Source organism: Sinocyclocheilus grahami, unplaced genomic scaffold (assembly GCF_001515645.1).
Source record: "Sinocyclocheilus grahami isolate Dianchi unplaced genomic scaffold, SAMN03320097.WGS_v1.1 scaffold66.1, whole genome shotgun sequence".
NCBI lineage: Eukaryota > Metazoa > Chordata > Actinopteri > Cypriniformes > Cyprinidae > Sinocyclocheilus > Sinocyclocheilus grahami.
The window spans coordinates 1,278,419-1,297,622 of record NW_015505245.1 but is presented as its reverse complement, the minus strand read 5'-3'; the positions used below and the strand labels follow the sequence as shown (position 1 = coordinate 1,297,622).

The 19,204-nt window shown below is 36.2% G+C and overlaps 1 protein-coding gene across 1 annotated transcript in view; it reads left to right on the top strand.

Moving 5' to 3' along the window:
• The window catches only part of LOC107585055 (histone deacetylase 5-like), a 57,194-nt gene extending 42,392 nt beyond the window's left edge, over window positions 1-14,802 (top strand). Inside the window, exons 10-25 of the mRNA XM_016271894.1 lie at window positions 869-1,074; window positions 1,150-1,434; window positions 6,077-6,242; window positions 6,390-6,523; window positions 7,550-7,670; window positions 8,190-8,239; window positions 9,535-9,642; window positions 9,776-9,831; window positions 10,069-10,156; window positions 10,309-10,428; window positions 10,530-10,627; window positions 11,518-11,636; window positions 11,969-12,102; window positions 12,480-12,564; window positions 14,133-14,289; window positions 14,387-14,802. Coding sequence (XP_016127380.1) covers window positions 869-1,074; window positions 1,150-1,434; window positions 6,077-6,242; window positions 6,390-6,523; window positions 7,550-7,670; window positions 8,190-8,239; window positions 9,535-9,642; window positions 9,776-9,831; window positions 10,069-10,156; window positions 10,309-10,428; window positions 10,530-10,627; window positions 11,518-11,636; window positions 11,969-12,102; window positions 12,480-12,564; window positions 14,133-14,289; window positions 14,387-14,426 — 1,967 coding nt within the window. The 3' untranslated portion in view covers window positions 14,427-14,802. The remainder of the gene's footprint in view (window positions 1-868; window positions 1,075-1,149; window positions 1,435-6,076; window positions 6,243-6,389; window positions 6,524-7,549; window positions 7,671-8,189; window positions 8,240-9,534; window positions 9,643-9,775; window positions 9,832-10,068; window positions 10,157-10,308; window positions 10,429-10,529; window positions 10,628-11,517; window positions 11,637-11,968; window positions 12,103-12,479; window positions 12,565-14,132; window positions 14,290-14,386) is intronic.
• The last annotated feature ends 4,402 nt before the right edge of the window (window positions 14,803-19,204 follow it).

Here is a 19,204-nt window from a genome sequence, read left to right as displayed (position 1 = left end):
AAAACCTTAATATCAAACCTATATAATGAGTTTGGAAATTTTAGAGAAATGCTTGATAAATGCATTACACTGTAACTAAACCCATTAGATTTTAGCCGACTAAATTTACTGTAGATTTAGTCGACTAAAACTACACTAAAACTAAAAACAATTCAGATGACTAAAATATGACTAGAACTAAATGGCATTTTAGTCAAAAGACTATGACTAAAGCTAAATCAAAATTTGCTGTCAAAATTAACACTGCATGGGTGACAAGAATTATGAAATTTCTATGGTATAAATATTTTTTTATCATAAAGACCTTATTCAAAGCAATAATAACTATATTGTGATATATATCATTATCGTGAAATAAAATTACTCAAATTGTGATATAAGATTTTGGTCATATCACCCACCCCTATTTCAGATACAAATGTACTCTTTTTTTTTTTTTTTGCTTTTTTTTTTTTGCCCTGACCGTAATATTTCTTCGTACTCGTGGCTTGATTTAAGCCAGATGCATTATTCAGGTTACTAACTAGTTAGCTATACACATTTTAACAGTTTAACTGATTTTTAATTTGGTCTGCAAGATTCTCTTCAAACTGTTGCTTCACTATGAGTTGAAAACTGAGACAATTTATGCTAATGTCCACCGTGGGAAAAAACAACGTGCAAAATTAAACATGCATCGCTAGAGCAGTCTCTACATTCAAGTAACTGCGCTGAGTACTTTTCAGGTCTTACAGGTCAGGTCTGCAGTGTGCTAACAAGGAATGTCAAAAGTCACGGTACTACGAGACCAAGTTGACAAGAAAATTAATGTTAAAAACAGTTTGATGTGTAGGTGTAACAGCTTTTCATCTTGATCTTTATCCCGCAGTTCCCATGTATGGGCAATCTCCGCTGGTAACGGGTGAGCGGGTGTCCAACAGCATGCGTACAGTGAATAAGTTGCCTAGGCACCGGCCACTGAGCCGTACCCAATCAGCGCCCCTGCCGCAAACACCACAGGCCCTGCAGCACCTCGTAATGCAACAGCAGCACCAGCACTTCCTTGAGAAACAGAAACACTACCAGCTAAATAAGGTATATGGATCAGATATTTGAAGCTGTTCGAGCTATTATGCAAAAAAAATGCTAATAAGCTCCACCTCCTTTCAGATCCTCTCCAAAGGGGCGGAGCTTCCAAGGCAGCCTCCCACGCACCCCGAGGAGACGGAGGAGGAGCTTACAGAAACCGCAGAGATGCAGGACGAGCGAGGGGAGGGCCTTGATCACGTAAGGGAGGGGTTACAGAAAGAGAGCTCTGGCGAGACCACACCCCCTTCGGAACGTCTGGTTCCGTTGAAGGGAGAAAGCACAGAAAGTGACTTGGAGGAAGATGATGATGAAGACGAAGCCATTGAACTGAGGGAATGTGATGAAGAGGGCACCCCCTATGGCCAGGTGAGAAATTACAGGGTTTTTTTTTTAATACTGGAAGTTTTGGTAATTTCTGTGCTATTAGTGTCACCAAACGGAATTGACCCTTTGCAAAAACCCGCCCTCCTTAGTTACTGTTGCTATGTCCGTGCCACTCACACCACGCATCATGTTCTCACGCAGTAAAAAATACAATGCGGAGCAAAGAGGAAACTGACAACATGACAACAGACAAGACAGAGCAGGTTACTTCTGGTATGAAACAAGGTCTTGTTTTTAAAGTTTTGTCATTTTTTAAGATATTCCAACAATAAATACCGTTTTGTAGTTCAAGCACCAATTGTGAACCAATCGTTTTTTCATATTTACTTAAAACACGAAATAAACGTGAATGAACATCAGAACGTATTTTATTAAAACTGTGGATACACATCAATGCACAACATTTTTCATCAATGCACAAGTCTATGCACAAGTTTAAGTCCACCAAAGTTAATCTACTCTCCTGACTGATTTGTTTGTTGGGCAAGATGGCGGATTCGGCGTTATGATTGGTCAGATCGCCTGTCAATCAAACTCTTTGCAAATGGTCAATTGCAACAAATAATAATGGTTTTTAACAAGGTTTCCTGAACTTGCCTCCGCCTGCCATTTGTCTAACAAATTGCTAGTCCCACGCCAAGATTGCGCCATTGCTATTTTAAATAGAAAAAATTACACACTTCACCTCTAAAGTATATTACAGAGCTGCCAACATGTATTTTGCATAGTTTTAGTTTCTTGAACTTCTAAGGATCGCTGACCTTCTAAAATTGCAGTTATCTTTGTGTACTACTTGTTTACCATGTTAAGACAGCTTTCTATATTCACCCCTTTCTCCTTTATCATCTTTTCCCATCCCCGTTCTATTTTGCATAACATACAAAGCTATCAACACATTCAGAAACATTATTCAGCTTTAGTGTTGAGCGAATTTATGAAAAAGCAGCGTAGTCACTGCATGAGTCACCGTGCAAAAGCTATGCACGTAATGCAGCTTAACGTCATTTGTTATGAAACGAGATGGATTGTTTTTTTATCTTAAATGTATTATTTTGTATTTATTGAAACTAGAAGCAGCTGTGTGGATTTTGTGTTGTCGTTAGACTTTTAAGATGCATCTAATGTCTTTCCGATGACTCTGTCACTGCACTTTTCGAGAGCTTAAGTGCGTAGGCAAGTTCCTGATGAGTGTTGGGACGCACATGCGGGGGCTTGGTGACTGGAGATCGAGGGTATCCCTCTCAACCAGAGCGTTTGCAGCTTTTTCGCCCCCTGAAAAGGAGGGATTAAAGAGGAAGATTGCTCTCTTCTCTTCTTCCCACCAGTGACTCACTACTGGAGGCAGGAGGGGAGCGGGCGAGAAGAGGGGAAGAGAGAGACACATAAATAATTGCTAGATAGGATGAAGCAATGAAATTGACTTGGGAACGATGGTGGGGGTTCCTCCGAGAGCTAAAGTTTGTCTAGTTAGTGCTGCTTGCTTAGGTGTTTAGCCTCGAGGTATTACTATTGCTCATACGTAGTTGGGGTTTTTAACAAACTCTTATCTCAAATTATTAAACTTTAATATGAATCTCTAGCGTATAGGAAGCAAGGGTAAGCTTTTGTGAATTGAGCCAGTAAGCAACCACCTAGGAAAGCTCTAAAAACGCTTCTTAGCTTCATGGTGCCAATAGTGGCAAGCACCACTCACAATTTGTTCAGGAAGTGTAAAATCAGTATTTGTCAAAGAGCTGCACTTAAGCAGATTTATTCTTATCTTGCAAAAAAGTACCATGGTTTTACCATCCAATACAAGCACTGTACTATAGTTCTTTTTAAAACATTACTGAGTAGGTTTATTCTTACCTTGTAAAAAAGTTATATTGTATTACCATGGATTTTTGATTTGGCACAATGGTTAATCTGTTTTCTTTTTTTCTTTTTTTTACGTAACTCTCATAGTAATACCATGGCATTCTTCAAAGTACTGTTTTTAATACCATAGTATCAGTTTAACATGGTAATGATGTATTTTTAATATATTATTTATATTTTAATATGATTTATATGCTATTATGGTTTTTATTAATATTTTGAATTCATTTTTATTTTACATTTATCTTTTCAGTCTTCATTTTAAGTTTTGTTTAATTATTAGTAATGTTGTAATGTGCTTATGTCATTTTTATTCTTTTTTAATTTTTAATTTTTAACTATTTGCAGTTTTTCATCTAATATTTATATTTTATTTTGTTTAAAGTTTATTACAATCAACAAAATGTTTTTATTTGTTTAAGTTAATAATAATAACTCTGCATCTTATTAAAAGTACCATGATATTACCATGTTTATTTTTAGCATTAAAGCAATGCCTTAGTATTTTACAAAGTACTTTTGTCTTTATTTTCACTGTACTGCAAATACTCACTATACATAAGGATTTTTTGTGCCTAGTGTGCGTGTAATTTTGTGATACGTCATTAATCTATTAAGAAATGTGCATTATTTTGATTTCTCAATTCTTATTCGTCATTTTGTTTGATATATATATATATATATAACGATAACACCACTGCGGTGATTTATGCCGTTATGTATTCCAGCCCATTCATTTGCATGACATCCAGGCAGATTTGATCCTCCAAAAGAGCTCAATTTGATCTTAACACAGACCCCACAAACACACACTGCTGTTGTGAGGGAGGGAGGAAGGAAGGAAAAACAAATGAATGAGTGAAAGTGAATGAGCAGGAGAGAGAGTTATTGAAAAAAGAGCAACACCCTCCTCCTCCCTCGCGCTCACTCTGCCTGCAATCATTGAGAAAAAAATTCAAAAGAACACGGCATTAGAATTCAGACTGCATCCTTCTCGCACAGCGGCAGACTCACACACACACACATATCTACACATATACTCCCCTGTGAATGGACCGTCTCTGACTCATCTCTCCTTGGTGATTCATCTCCTCCTCCGGACCCCGCCCGCCTTCACTGCCCTGCACTTCACACCCAATCACAGCCCACCAGGGTGACGTGACACGCCGCAGTGTGTGTTTGTGTGTGTCTGTTGTGTGGTGACATGCAGTCACCATTGAGGCAGCGATACACAAAACACTCCTTGGTCAGTCACAGACCCTAGCTGGCCTTTCCTTCTCATTAAAACACCCCCACCTACGTCCTTGTGTGTGTGAATGCCTCTGCTTGTCTGCCTGAGTGTCTTGAATACAAATTGAGCCCCCGTCACCTGCCGTAGTGAGTGAGACAGATGCTGCATGGCTGTAGCGTGTCGAATAAAGAGGGAGTTGGCACGAAAAAGGGAATTGTGAAAATTTGTGTGTGCTGGCATACCTTCAACCTCAAGGTCTCATGCAAAAAAAAAAAAAAAAAAGAACAACTAGTATGAATCCCATAATCTCGCATGAGCTTCCGTGGCACGTTGTCCTGCATCAGCGGCTGTCTCGCTGCTCACACACACACACACACACACGTTCATTCCGCTCATCTGATATAGAGCAGACTCTGAGGCTGTTTACTGCTGGAGATTTTGAGTAGATTTTTGGCAAATGTTTGCTGACTTTCTTTAGTGAGATGGTCCAGACCGTGTGCTTGGACTGATGTTTAGTCTGCTATGATCTTAACTTATTCTTTGCACACATACTCCAGTGTTATTTTAGTATTATTTATATACAATTACAGTGGTTATTAATATTTTGAATTAGCTTTTTTTTCATGTTTAGGTTTTCATTTTAATTTTAGCACTTTTGGCAATTTTATTTGTTTTTAGGGGTTTTTATATTTCTATTTTAACTTAGAACTTAAATTTAGTAATTTATTTGAACTTATAAATGTATTTTATTTTTATTTTTTGTCATTTTAATTACTTCAACTCAAACTTATTTCAGCTAATTGCCATGGCAACATTGTTATGTAAGCTTTATAAGTTTACGTTTTTTAACTTGTATGAAAAATCTAATTTAAAAAATTCTAATTTTATTTTATCTGTGTCATTTCATTATTATGTTATTTTATTTTATTTCAATTATTGAAAATGATCTTGGCTGGAGCCCTTTTCAAACGCTGACTTGACTTAACTCCAAAACTAAGGTTTATTGAACTGAATTACATTAAAACTAGTTCATTGCTAAGTAAATGAAGCCCAACTGGATTGTATTCAAAATACCGTTTAAATACCATAGTACCAAGGTTAGTACCACTATTACCATCTGCTACCATCAGTTTAACATGATAATGTTATATTTTAATATTTTGTTTCTATTTTTTATTGTTTATATAATATTATAGTTATGATTAATATTCGGTTGAATTAAGCAGAACTGAAAGAAAAGCTTATTCTTTTAGCCAAACTAAAATAAAATTACTGTTTAAATGAACTGAAATGCATAGAACAGAAAAAAAATTGTACTCTTCTGAACGAAACTGATCTGAATAGAACTTGAATGAAACTGCACTGAACTGTTTTAAATTGTACTTAATAAAACGAATTTAAACTGCTAAACTGAATTAAACCGTACTGAACGGAACCGATTCAAAGTGTACTGAACTAAACTGAATTTAAATCAAACCTGAATCAAACCGTGTCGAACTGAACTGAATTCATGATGTTTGTGTGCTCTCTCCGCAGTATTTGGACCAGCAGCATGTGCAACAACTGAATGTGTTCCAGGCCTCTCTGTCAATCACGGGAATGCCCCACAGACCCCTGGGAAGGGCACAGTCGTCCCCCGTCACTTGTAGTCTTAAAGGAGCGCCCCTGAACGAGGTGCCCATTAAGCATCTCTTCACGACAGGTACACTGCTCTGCTGTCTATCAGTCACAGAGTGGAGAATTGATCTAAAAGACAATATGCGCATAGTAGATTCATCTTAGTTCATGTTTCATAGTATTTGTACTTGCTAGACTTTTATTTGTAATAATCTCCTCACTCTCTCTGCAGGGCTGGTGTACGACACCTTCATGCTAAAGCACCAGTGCATATGTGGGAACACAAACATCCATCCCGAACACGCCGGTCGCATTCAGAGTGTTTGGTCCAGGCTACAGGAAACAGGGCTGCTTGGTCGCTGTGAGGTGAGTGCGCCACCTGCTGGAAGGGTCAGCCAGAAACAATTAACAGGAAGCTTGGTGGTAATGCAAAAACACACTACCTTTTCAGTTTTATATATATATATATATATATTTATACTTTTATTTCTACAAGGATGCATCAAAAGTCACAGTAAAGACATTTACAGTGTTACAAAATATTTCTATTTCAAATAAATGCTGTCATTTAAACTTTGTTTATCAACAAATGCCTGAAAAAATGGTTTCCAACTGTTTTCAACATTGATAATAATAAGAAATGTTTCTTGAGCATCAAATCATCATATTAGAATGATTTCTGACTTATCACGTGACACTGAAGACTGAATGATGCTGAAAATTCAGCTTTGCATCACAGGAATAAGTTATATTTTAACATATATTAAAATAGGAGATATTTCTTTAAAGTTGTAATAATACTTCACAATATTACTGTTTAAATAAATGCAGCCTTGCTGAGCATAAGAGACTTATTTAAAAACCTTAAAAAACCTTACTGATCCCAAACTTTTAAATGGTAGTGTACACAATTGTTTCATATTTTTGAGCAGCATGTTTTATAATATAATTTAACCAATCATTTAGTGGTAAAATTTCACAGCTACACAATTTAGAGTTCAGTGAGCGAAAACATGAAAATATCATTAGATTTTAAACATAATTTATAGTGACTCTGAACCAAAGTGATTTAAAAAAAAAAAATTATTTAATCACAAAAAAATATCATAGAAGAGTCATGTAAATTCATTTGTCAAAACAAACAAATAATAGTCGACGCCGATGGCCTCGTGGGCAGCGCGCCAACATACAGCGCCATTGCGCTTCGGGTGTCACGAGTTCGAGTCCCGGCTCGCGGACCTTTCCCGATCCCATCCCCCTCTCACCCACTTCACTTCCTGTCGACCTATACTGGCATAAAACGCCATAAATAAACCTTTAAAAAAATTAAATAAATTAAAAAAAAAAGAATAGACGTTACCTCAATGTGCTTCTTTGTTTGTTTGTGTGCAGAGGATCAGGGGAAGGAAGGCCACACTAGATGAAATCCAAACTGTGCATTCCGAGTACCACACGCTGCTCTACGGCACCAGTCCACTGAACCGACAGAAGCTGGACAGCAAGAAACTTTTAGGTGTGTTTTAAAAGCTCTCTGTTGTGATGTAAGTAGATGCTGCTGTCTTGATTTTAGGATTCTCCTCCACACATCCACAAAAAGCTTCCCTTGTTTGCTTCCAATCTGATGGCTTGCTTAAGCAAATCTCCTTTGACAGACGCCTAGGCTTTTTTTAGGTTCTAGACATTTGCCCACCCCCGCTTCTGAGTCACCACCGAAGTGTGTGTGTGCGATCGTGCGTTTGTGTGTGAGGGTGAGAAGGTTCAGCTGCGGACAGAGTTGCCATCACTCCACCACCTCCACTTTTATGTGAGACACACTTTGAAGAAGTGCAGGCTGTTTTGACCTTGAGTGCTCTTTGTAGAACAGCGAGACAGATGATGGTTGCGTCAGCGTCATCCAGTGAGCATCCTCGAGACTGAATTAGCATAGCCAATTATGCAATTAACTGAATAGATAATGTGTGAACAACAGATGTGGGGCTAAACATAACACTCCTTCAGATCAGCTTCTGATTTGCCTTTTTTTTTTTCCTAGGTCCAATAAGTCAGAAAATGTACGCTGTCCTACCGTGTGGAGGCATTGGGGTAAGTTGTGTCTGTTCATCTGTTTAGTCATCACACTTCTTTAATAAAGAATGAAACGGCATTCACAATGTATGTAACTGTAAATAATAGGAGGTATTTACCAACAAAACAGAATATGCTGGCAAATAATGTAGGCAGGAATTTGTCAGTTAGGATTTGTTTGGGTTGTGAAAAGTAGGCCATGGTATTATTAGTTAATGTTTTTTTTCCTTGACTGTGCAACCTTACATTTGGTACTTGGTTATTATTAGTAGTAGTTGTAGTATCTAGATGTTTTATCTTTTTGAATAATGTAACATTATTTTTATTATTACATAAGATTATAGATTATTATAAATATTTAGATTATAATAAAACATCAAAATTATCATTATTATTGTTGTTGTTATTATTATGAAAGTATGCATTCAACATTTTAATAAAATAATAATTATTATTACTATTAAATGTTTCATCTTAATTTAAAGAGATTAGCATTATTATTGTTAGATTAGATTGGAATATACATTATAAACACAGATATATATATACTGTAGACTATAATAAAGTAAAACATAAATAATAATCATTATTATTATTAAAGTATAATATTACAATAAAACAAAACCTTTAAATAATACAGATGCTTTATAATATATTATTTTTATATATTATTATTATTATTATTAAATGTTTAATCTTATTTGAAATAAATTAGCATTATTATTGTTAGATTAGATTGGAATATATACATTATGTATTATAATAAATATACAGATATATACTGTTGACTATAATAAAATAAAACATCTAAATAAAAATCATTATTATTAAAGTGTGATATTAAAATAAAACAAAACCTTTAAATTATAATAATAGTGTTTTATAATATATTAATTCTATACATATTATTATTATTATTAAATATTTAATCTTTTTTTTTTATAGCATTATTATTGTTAGATTAGATTGGAATATATACATTATATATTACAATAAATATACAGATACATAGACTATGATCAAATAAAACATCTAAATAATAATCATTATTATTATTATTAAAGTATAATATAAAAAAAAAAAAACTTTAAATAAAACTTTTAAATAACAAAATAATTATGTTTTATTATATATTAATTATATAAATAAATTATTATTATTATTACTATTATTATTATTATTATTACTCAGGGTTTTGCACTGATGAATTGTCCTGCAATAAAACCATGGACATTTATATTAAGGACGTAAATAGGCTCAGTTCTGAGTTCACCCATTTGTGGCAGTATTTAACATGATTTAATGGCCTTTAGGTGGACAGTGACACAGTGTGGAACGAGATGCACTCGTCAGGAGCTGTCCGGATGGCGGTGGGCTGCGTCATTGAGCTGGCATTCAAAGTTGCTGCTGGAGAACTGAAGGTTCATATTTATTTCTCTTACCACAGCTTCATGTTTAATTGATGTTCTGGCATAAATATTCAGTGCTTATATTATATCACATCTCTTATGTCGTCCTCATCTCCCTTCTCTTCTGGTTTTGTTTGATGGATAGAACGGGTTTGCAGTGGTCCGTCCTCCTGGTCATCACGCGGAGGAATCAACTGCCATGTAAGTAGTCTGAGAGAGTCTGTGTCAAATATTTTATTTAAAAAATATATTTTCAATGCATAATGGAAAGTTGTTTACTTCATCGTAATTTACGCTACATAAAGTAACAAAATGCATTTTAATGATTCATGTGTGGACTTTTATGTCTTGGTGGGAGTTTCGTGTTATGTAGATGGTTAATTCATTTATGTGTGTTCGCATGAATAACCGTCCACTGCTCTGTGTGTATCTTGGCAGGGGTTTCTGTTTCTTCAACTCAGTGGCCATCACTGCCAAACTCCTGCAGCAGAAACTCGGGGTGGGCAAGATCCTGATCATAGACTGGGTGAGTTTTTAGGAGCCGCTTGTTATGTTACAGTCCACATGTGACAAGCAATATTATTGTACTCTTTCAAATCTTCTCTAAAATGAATTTGATGGTTAACAAAACCAGACTCGTCTCAGTATTACAAAACCACCTTCCAATCCTTTTCATAGGATATTCACCATGGAAACGGGACCCAGCAGGCCTTCTATAATGACCCCAATGTGTTGTACATTTCCCTGCACCGTTATGACGATGGCAACTTTTTCCCAGGCAGCGGAGCTCCTGAGGAGGTAACAACATTTTAGTCACTGTGGGAATAGCTGCTTCCTGTAGTCACATGACCAAAATTGTCTTTTATTTCTAACTGACCGTCTCATGGGCTCCTCTCTAGGTGGGTGTAGGTCCAGGAGAGGGCTTTAATGTCAACATTGCCTGGACAGGTGGAGTGGAGCCACCTATGGGTGATGTGGAGTATCTAACTGCCTTCAGGTGAGATCTGCACTTCCTGTCTGTCGGAGACAAATAGAGAAAATGTAGGAAACCTTATACAAAATATAGCCCCACTTTCAGCATTAAAAATTTTCTTGAGACCCCATGAAATGGTTTTAGCATTTTTTTTTCATGAATTTTTTTTTATTATATATAATTTATTTTATTGTAATATACTTTTTATAATATTTATTTTTTACATTAATTTGTATTATGTGTGTGTGTGTGTGTGTGTGTGTGTGTACATATATATATATATATGAAGAGTTTTGTTCCAAAACGCGATAAACCGCCAAAATCGGTAGATCACTGCTATATCGCGTTCATAATCGCAGATGAGTCGCATTCGATTGAATGTAAGGGAAATGTAATTTTGGAATTTCTGTGGTTTAATGTGATATTGTTGTTCATGTATGTTCATGATGAAATTTTATTTTATTGTTGTAATTAATTTATAGCATTAACAAGATGACCCGTTGAATTCTTTTTGGGAGCGATGACTGATTGAATGTATTTTTAGTCCAGTGCCTGCATATAAGTTTAGTATTGACCAAGTTCAGAGGCTGTCATATGTGGATCAACTTACTATGTTGTGTATTTTCAATTTCAATATGAAAAATAACTTTTATATTGATTCAATGGGTTTATTGCATTTTGGGGAAAAAATTATAAAATTTTATAATAAATTTGAAAATCAAAATCTGGATTTGAATTTTTAATGGTATTATAACCTAAAGATGCTATGTGAAAGTTTGAAACAGAAAATAGTGGTTTTCATCTGGCCATTTTCTTGGTAAAGAAAACACATTTTTACTCAAATTAATCCAAATGGATTTATAGTCTGTGCAGATCGTTTGTAAATCAGAGTCTTGCTGTCTGTGTGTTTGCAGAACGGTGGTGATGCCCATAGCCAATGAGTTCTCCCCGGATGTAGTGCTAGTGTCAGCTGGCTTTGACGCTGTGGAGGGCCATCAGTCCCCTCTGGGTGGATATAATGTCACCGCCAAATGTGAGTTTGCTGTTTTTCTGTTTCCAGTACCAATGGTCAGATGGCACAAATGCTGTTTGTGCCCCTTGATTGCATAGATGGGGTTGCATTATACACAAAAAATCAATTTATTTATTTGAGGTTGGACTACCTCAGTTGTTCTGGGACATTGCTTTGGGGGAGCAGTAAAGATTGGTGTCACACTGGTAGTACAACTAGACCAATAGAATGATAGTCTTTTTCACTGTTAACCTACATTTCTGTTCAAATTGGGGGCGATAAGGTTTGCTGAAGGCTTTTGAGTTTGTTTATAGATCATGAATTACCCAGCATGCTCCTGGCTCTGTGCTTAGGTTTCGGCCATCTCACTAAGCAGTTGATAAAGTTGGCTGGCGGCCGTGTGGTTTTGGCGCTGGAAGGAGGTCACGACCTCACTGCCATCTGTGACGCATCCGAGTCCTGCGTGGCTGCATTACTTGGAGACGAGGTGCCTGTCATTCATTCACACACATCTGAACAGTACATGATATTATTATATTTGAGTTGCATAACTCAACAGTGTATCTGTTTTAACCCCTCAAGTTCTGTTTTGCGGTCTCAGTGATAAAACAAAAGGTTAAAGCTTAAATAATACGTGCCTAATTGGTCAGAGGATCATATTTGAAAAATTTGAAGGGTAAATAAGAAGTTATTTTCAAAACACATACACATTTACACATGCATTATTAAGGTCTCTGGAACCCTCAACATAAAACAGCAAGGTCAATATTAGCAGAGCATGAGTTTTTAATAGTGTTCCTATTTATGAAATAAACATGAATTTGTTTATTTCTTTTATTTTTCATGTTTTTTTGTGTGTTGCAGTTGGATCCTCTACCACTGGCAGTGCTTCAACAGAAACCATGTCCAAAAGCCACAGCCTCTTTAGAGAGGGTCATTGAGATTCAGAGTAAGTGAAACTGAAGAAACCTTGGCTAAGATTGTATTATTTACATTTACATTTAGTGCAGATGCTTTTATCCAACGCGACTTACAAATGAGGACAATAGAAGCAATCAAACCAACAAAAGAGCAATAGGTCACACTTTATTTTAAGGTCCAATTCTCGCTATTAACAAACCATTAACTATGACTTTTGTCTCAATAAACTCCTAATTTGCTGTTTATTAATAGTTAATAAGGTAGTTGTTAAGTTTAGGCATTGGGTAGAGTTAGGGGTGTAGAATATGGTCATGCAGAAAATGTGCTTTATAAGTATTAATGAACAGCCAATATGTTAATAATAGGCATGCTAATAAGCAACTACTTAATAGCAAGAATTGGTCTCTAAACTAAAGTGTTACCGAACAATAATATGTAAATGGCGTGACAAGTCTTGAGTAGTCTAACGCAGTACACGTAGCAAGGTTTTTTTTAAATAATAAAAAGAAAACAAATAGATAGAATAGAAATGGAATAGAGAATGCTAGTGTTAGGGGGTCAATTTAAAAAAAGAAAAAGAAAACAAGTAGATAGAATAGAAAAATAATAGAGAACACTAGTGTTAGAGGGTCAATTATTTTAAACTAATAAAACAAGTCAAAAGAATAGAAAAAGAATAGAGAATGCTAGTGTTAGAGGGTCATTTTTTAAATAAAAAAGAAAACAAGTAGGTAGAGTTGAAATAGAGTGCAAGTGTTAGAGGGTCAAGTTGTTGTTTTTAATAACTAAAAAGAAAACAAGTAGATAAAATAGAAAGTGCTAGTGTTATAGTGCAAGTGTTGATGGAAGAGATGTTTTTTTTCTTTACATATTGTATTAATTTCTATATTCATTCATTCATTTATTCACTATTTTACTTCATATGAAAGTGTATTAAATATCAGTATTGTGGTAATGGATTGAATCAGAAATGTCTTTAATGGACATTTTTTAAAAACATATTTTACAGGAAAAACTGTAGAATTTCTATTATATATTATTTTTAAAGATCTTATATATATATATATATATATATATATATATATTTATTTTAAAAGATTTATTTTTGGCGTTTTATGCCTTTTTTATTTAGATAGGACAGTAGGTCGACAGGAAGTGAAGTGGGTGAGAGAGAGGGGGGTGGGATTGGGAAAGGTCCGCGAGCCCGGACTCGAGGCCATCGGTGCCGACATCTTATATAATAATTTGACATTTTCTATAAAGCGTATTTGTTTATTGTGCTGCCATGGCATGGTATTTATATTTTCCTTTTTCATTTTAAATGTAATGTTTTAGTCATTTTGTTGCGTGTTCTTGTCATTTTTAGAATTTAATATTTTTGAATTTTCAAACTAAAATTTGAAATGGTGTCTTCGCAACTAGCTGAAATAAAGTTTAATATTTTATTTCAGTTAAGTTTTTTTTTTAAGTAACAAAAAAATAGTTTTCTTCAAAAAAAAGTTTGGATTTCAGTTTTAGTTAACTGTAATAACACTGGCGTTGAGGTCTTGATGACGTAACGATCTTTATCATTGTTTCTCTTCTCATGATCTGTAGGTAAACACTGGATGTCTCTGCAGAGGTTGGCTCCTACAGTGGGTCAGTCTCTACTGGACGCTCAGAGACGGGAGAAGGACGAGGCAGACACTTTGACCGCCATGGCCTCTCTCACTGTGGACAATGATCAGCAAAAGACCTCCACAGAAACCAGCAGGTACTGCAACTCCACACCCTGTTGTCCGCTGTTATGTAGACAGTTTAATACATCATTTAGCCCTTCATTAACCATTAACCAATCACTCCTTCCTCAGATCAGCAGAGGAGCCGATGGAGGAGGAGCCCGTGTTGTAGAAGAGCGAGTACAGTGCATCACTGCTCCAACCTTCTTGTCCACGCGTGCTTGGCACTGGTCATGCCTCATGTTCCTCCTCCCAGCTCTTTGATTGGTTCCCTCAGTCCTTCACTCATTTCCAGGTGCTTGACTGACACATTCACAGCCCACCCACTTTCGCTTTTCTGAGGTTAAAGCATAGCAAACTGTTGCCGAAAGGGGACGACAAGGCATGATGAGTAATTACAGGACCACTCCAGTGAGGGTTGCGCAGCTGGACCGGCCGAACAATGGAGTGCTCTTCAGAGAGAGGCCTTTCATTTTCTCATTGTATTGGACTGAGGACGTAAAGAAGAAAATGCAAAAAAAACAAAATCTAAAGAAGAGGAGAAAGGGCAAAACAGCACGACAGCACAGGGATGTTGTTGCTCAGAGGGCCGCGAAAAGCTTTGTTTTCTGTACAAAGTATAATGTACAAAGTTCCAAAAAAAGCCAACAAGCAGCAAAAATACTTCAGCACAAAACACACATATACACTCATTCACAAGCAACACGGTTCCCAAAAGAGGCACCTGCTGTGTCGAAACACCTTTTGCAGACAAGTATACTCGTTTACACTGTACCGTGTCGATTTTTTGGTATACTTGTTCATCTGTATAATAGCCTGTTATGAAAAGCACACAAACATACGAGAACTATAAGTATATAATATATATGAATATACATATATATATATATATATATATATATAAGCATATATATGTAGGTTTGTGTGCACCGTATACACATTTGAATATACAAAAAATATATAAGTACTTTATATCCCCTATGGAACATTTTCTTATCAGCTGTGGTTGTACATACAGTAAAACAGCCTGCAGACTTTTATCCAGAAGTGGAAGAACAGTGGTTAGCCTTTTTCCCAGAAACATTTATTTTCTCTCAGAGAAAACAGTACTTTTTTGGTGTATACGGCTTTGCTATTACATACTCGCACATAAACGTAAATAACGGCAACCCATCCGTTTTACGACAAAGGTGTAAAATACGAAGAGAGGATTTTCAAAGCGTCCATCTCGACCTTCGGTGGAGAACAAGGATTGGCGCATTGTGGTAATGTCTCAAGAAAGACTTTTTTTCCAAGAACTTGGTGCCTTTTATACTAAGGAAAACATTTGACAACACCAATACTTAACGAATCGAGAATCCTCAAGACTTAACTTTCATTGATTTGTTTGTTTTTCAAATTGCCTTAATTTTTTCAAAGAAAACGAATTTTAGCCATGAACGACGGAGAGCACAAAATTATTATCATCCTCCTCCTGCCCCACTTTCTTTACATTTCTTTCTTTTTGTTTTCGTTTCTTGGGGGATGTAAATGTTGTGTTCTTGGTAAAAGGTTTTGATACTTTTTTATTTTATTTTACTGTTAACAAAAGAACGAACGAAAGAAATTCAGCGATTGTTTTATTTATCAGTCCTGTGCCCTAGACGAGCACATGACATGATTGTTTGGAAACACTGACGATGTTGTGACCAACTTGTTTAGCCTCACCTTCCTTTGTACAATTATTTGTTTGGCTCCCTTACGCTCTTTTATTTGAAACTTGTTTTATTTGACTTTATTTCCGTTGGCGAGAGAGTGTTGTCGGTGAGTTTTTTTTTTATTACGACATTTCCTTTTTTTGTACAAAAATGTAAAAGAAAACAAAAAAGTCTGTATCAGTGTTAATTTCGTCATTTGATTTGAAGTATTCTCTGATAAGGAATGTACAGCGTGCTACAGATATTATCAATGATTTTGATTTATGTCACTGTGCGGTGCATTTGGCATTGTCCTTTTTTCAGGATTTAACAATATTTTTTCCGGCAATAAGAGTGGCTACCACTTTTTTTTGTTTAACACTAAAATACTCTGCAAACTTTTGGTTACATTTTCGTCATCTTTTGATATAGCTTTTATGCTATGGCTATGGTTATTTTTCACCAGACTAATTAGTATTGTTCATAACCGTTGACAGTCATCTAATAGCTGTATGCTGGTTAATCACTTGTGCACTTGAAATGCAATGGCTTGTTTATGACCCTGAAATAACGATCCTTCATTACATTTTCATTGTGTGACAACAGCTTTTTGGGGGCCAAATTCGATTTAATCGGCTGCGTCTTTATTTAAGGTCACCCTCTTCCTTTAGCAGTGTCACAGAAGCAGCATTACTCGGTCTGAGAAGAGACGACGTGTCTTAATGGATAGTACTTTTTTAACGAGACTGAACCGGGCCTCGAGCATCTTGCACTAATAACTACACTGTAGGTCCGAACCTAACCTAATACTTTCGGTTCTCAGACACTAATTAAGAGGCATTAAAAGCAGAGTGAATTATCTCAGCAAGCGACATGTGGACTCCCGTCAGCGTTTTTCGTTTTGTACGTTCATTGATTCGCCAACGTTGATGTTGGAACGTCAGAAATTTTCCTGCGCATTTCTCGACTCTGCTCACTTTTGATTTATTTATTTGGAGTCAGAAATGACTGCTGAAAGTTGCGTTACGTTGTGTTGCTTATGGATCGATGTTTGTCTCATTGTAAATCGATGAAAAATTACATCGTATCTCTTCGATGGCCTCATAGCCTTTGGGCAATAACTAACTTTTTTAAAAGATATATTACAATAGCTAAAAGTGAACGGCCAGTTTTTTTCACAACAACAGTCGTCTGTTTGTTACGTCACCATCTGATAAAGTATTTATAGATGCTGTTTTTTCAACACTAACATCACCTTCAGCTGTTCATTCAGTCTCTAACCGTCTGTTGTCAGTCGTTATTATCATCAAGCGCATTGACTTGCTTTTCGCGCAAACTGCGGTTAAAGAGAAACAGGAAACACTTTGTGAAAAATCAGGCTGACACTAGCCTCTGTATTTAGATACTGTAATATACACTAAGAGAATTTCCCTCTTCGATGTGGCTATGGGATGTGCTGTCTGAATCAGGAACTACTGTGATCAGGTTTCGTAACGTTTGGATGTAGATCACCAACCATTTGTGCAGAGTTTTGTATTTTCACCTTATATGGCGTCAAACAGTTTATTGACCGTGCAGTTTGTGGTGAACGCTTTTACTCCTTTTCTTTTCCGTTCCTTTTATACTTTTCTGGATGAATCGGCTGACCCTGAGAAGTTCCTTTTTGAGACCTAAACCTTCTCTTTGGGTGTGATGAGTTGAGCAATGCATAGAGAGGGGAAATGATCGCTCAGATATAATACAGTACACTCTTCAAAATAAAGGTGCTTCAAAAGGTTCTTCAAGCGATGCCATAGAAGAACCATTTTTGGTTCCACAAAGAACCATTCAGTCAAAGTTTCTTTAAAGAACCACCTCTTCCTTTCCTTTTTATAATCTGAAGAACCTTCTTTCGCCACAAAGAACCTTTTGTGAAACAGAAAGGTTCTTCAGATGTTAAAAGTTCTTTATAGAACCAGTTCGACAAAAATGTTCTTCTATGGCATCGTGAAGTACCTTTATTTTTAAGAGTGTACGACGCTTGGCTTTCTTAAATGAGGCGCTGAGTTCATTTCAGACAGTCCAAAGTGTCCTCTTTCACAACGACAAAAAACAATGTCAGCGGCGTGAACAGGGCCTTATGATGGACACCGGGAAACCTCTGTATGTGTAAAAGACATCGACATTCGCCGTGGAAGATAGCTTTACTGTCTCTGCCACATATTTTGCTATTGGGTAAATATGTATATTTATTGATAATTCATATGTTGTGTATATGTAGTGACCTATGATCGTTGAGGTTCAAAGAGTGTTTGTATATTTTTTGACTTTTTTTGAAAGAGAAGGTTGTGTCTCCTTCACTGTCTCTTCATTTCTTTGCTGTTCTACATCACTTGTGATTGGGTGTTTCAATTTGTGAGATCTTTTAACCTTGGATTTTTAAGATCTTTTTTTCTCTCTCGCTCTCGACTCTCTCCTCTCTTTCTTGTCTATCTTCTGGTCATATTGATATGCAGAAGTTATCTGAAATGATCAAAGCACATTCCCTGATTTATTGTGTTCTTTCAATGCTTTCATGTTGCGACAATACAAAGGTGTGTATACTAACTGCTACACACGTGTATATAGGGTGCATATATGTGTACACATGTGCAATACACGCTATTTGAGCAATCTATTACTGTGACTATTAATCATTAAAAATTGCTGTCCCTTTGAATCCTGCTGTTTGTTTGTTTGTGTGTTTTTCCCAATTTGTTAAAATACAGCTCAACATATACAGGGAAACATTGGAGCCAGTGGCGATACAGACATTTTCTTTTCGTTTTATCTTCCGGCAATATTGTCTGTGTATGCTCTGCATATCATCTTAAAGGGGTCATATGATGCGATTTCAATTTTTCCTTTCTCTTTGGAGTGTTACAAGCTCTTGGTGCATAAAGAAGATCTGTAAAGTTGCAAATACTAGTCTCAAAACCAAAGAGATATTCTTTATAAAAGTTAAGAGTCAACCACGCCTACCTAAAACGGCTTGTTCTAACACGCCCCCACATGTCTACCTCACTATGTGGGAAGATTTGCATAACGCCGCCCAAATGTTCACGCAAAGAAAGGCGGCGTAACTTTTATTATCGCTGTAGTATTGTTGACGCTGCAGCCATGTCCTGAAGATGCTGTGTGTATCGTTGTGAAAGCGAACCTACTTTGTTTGGTCTTCCAAAAGAGAACGATATCCGCTTTGTCATGCCTAGAGCTGATCTGTGCTGGTCGCTGAGGGAATACATCAACTTTCACC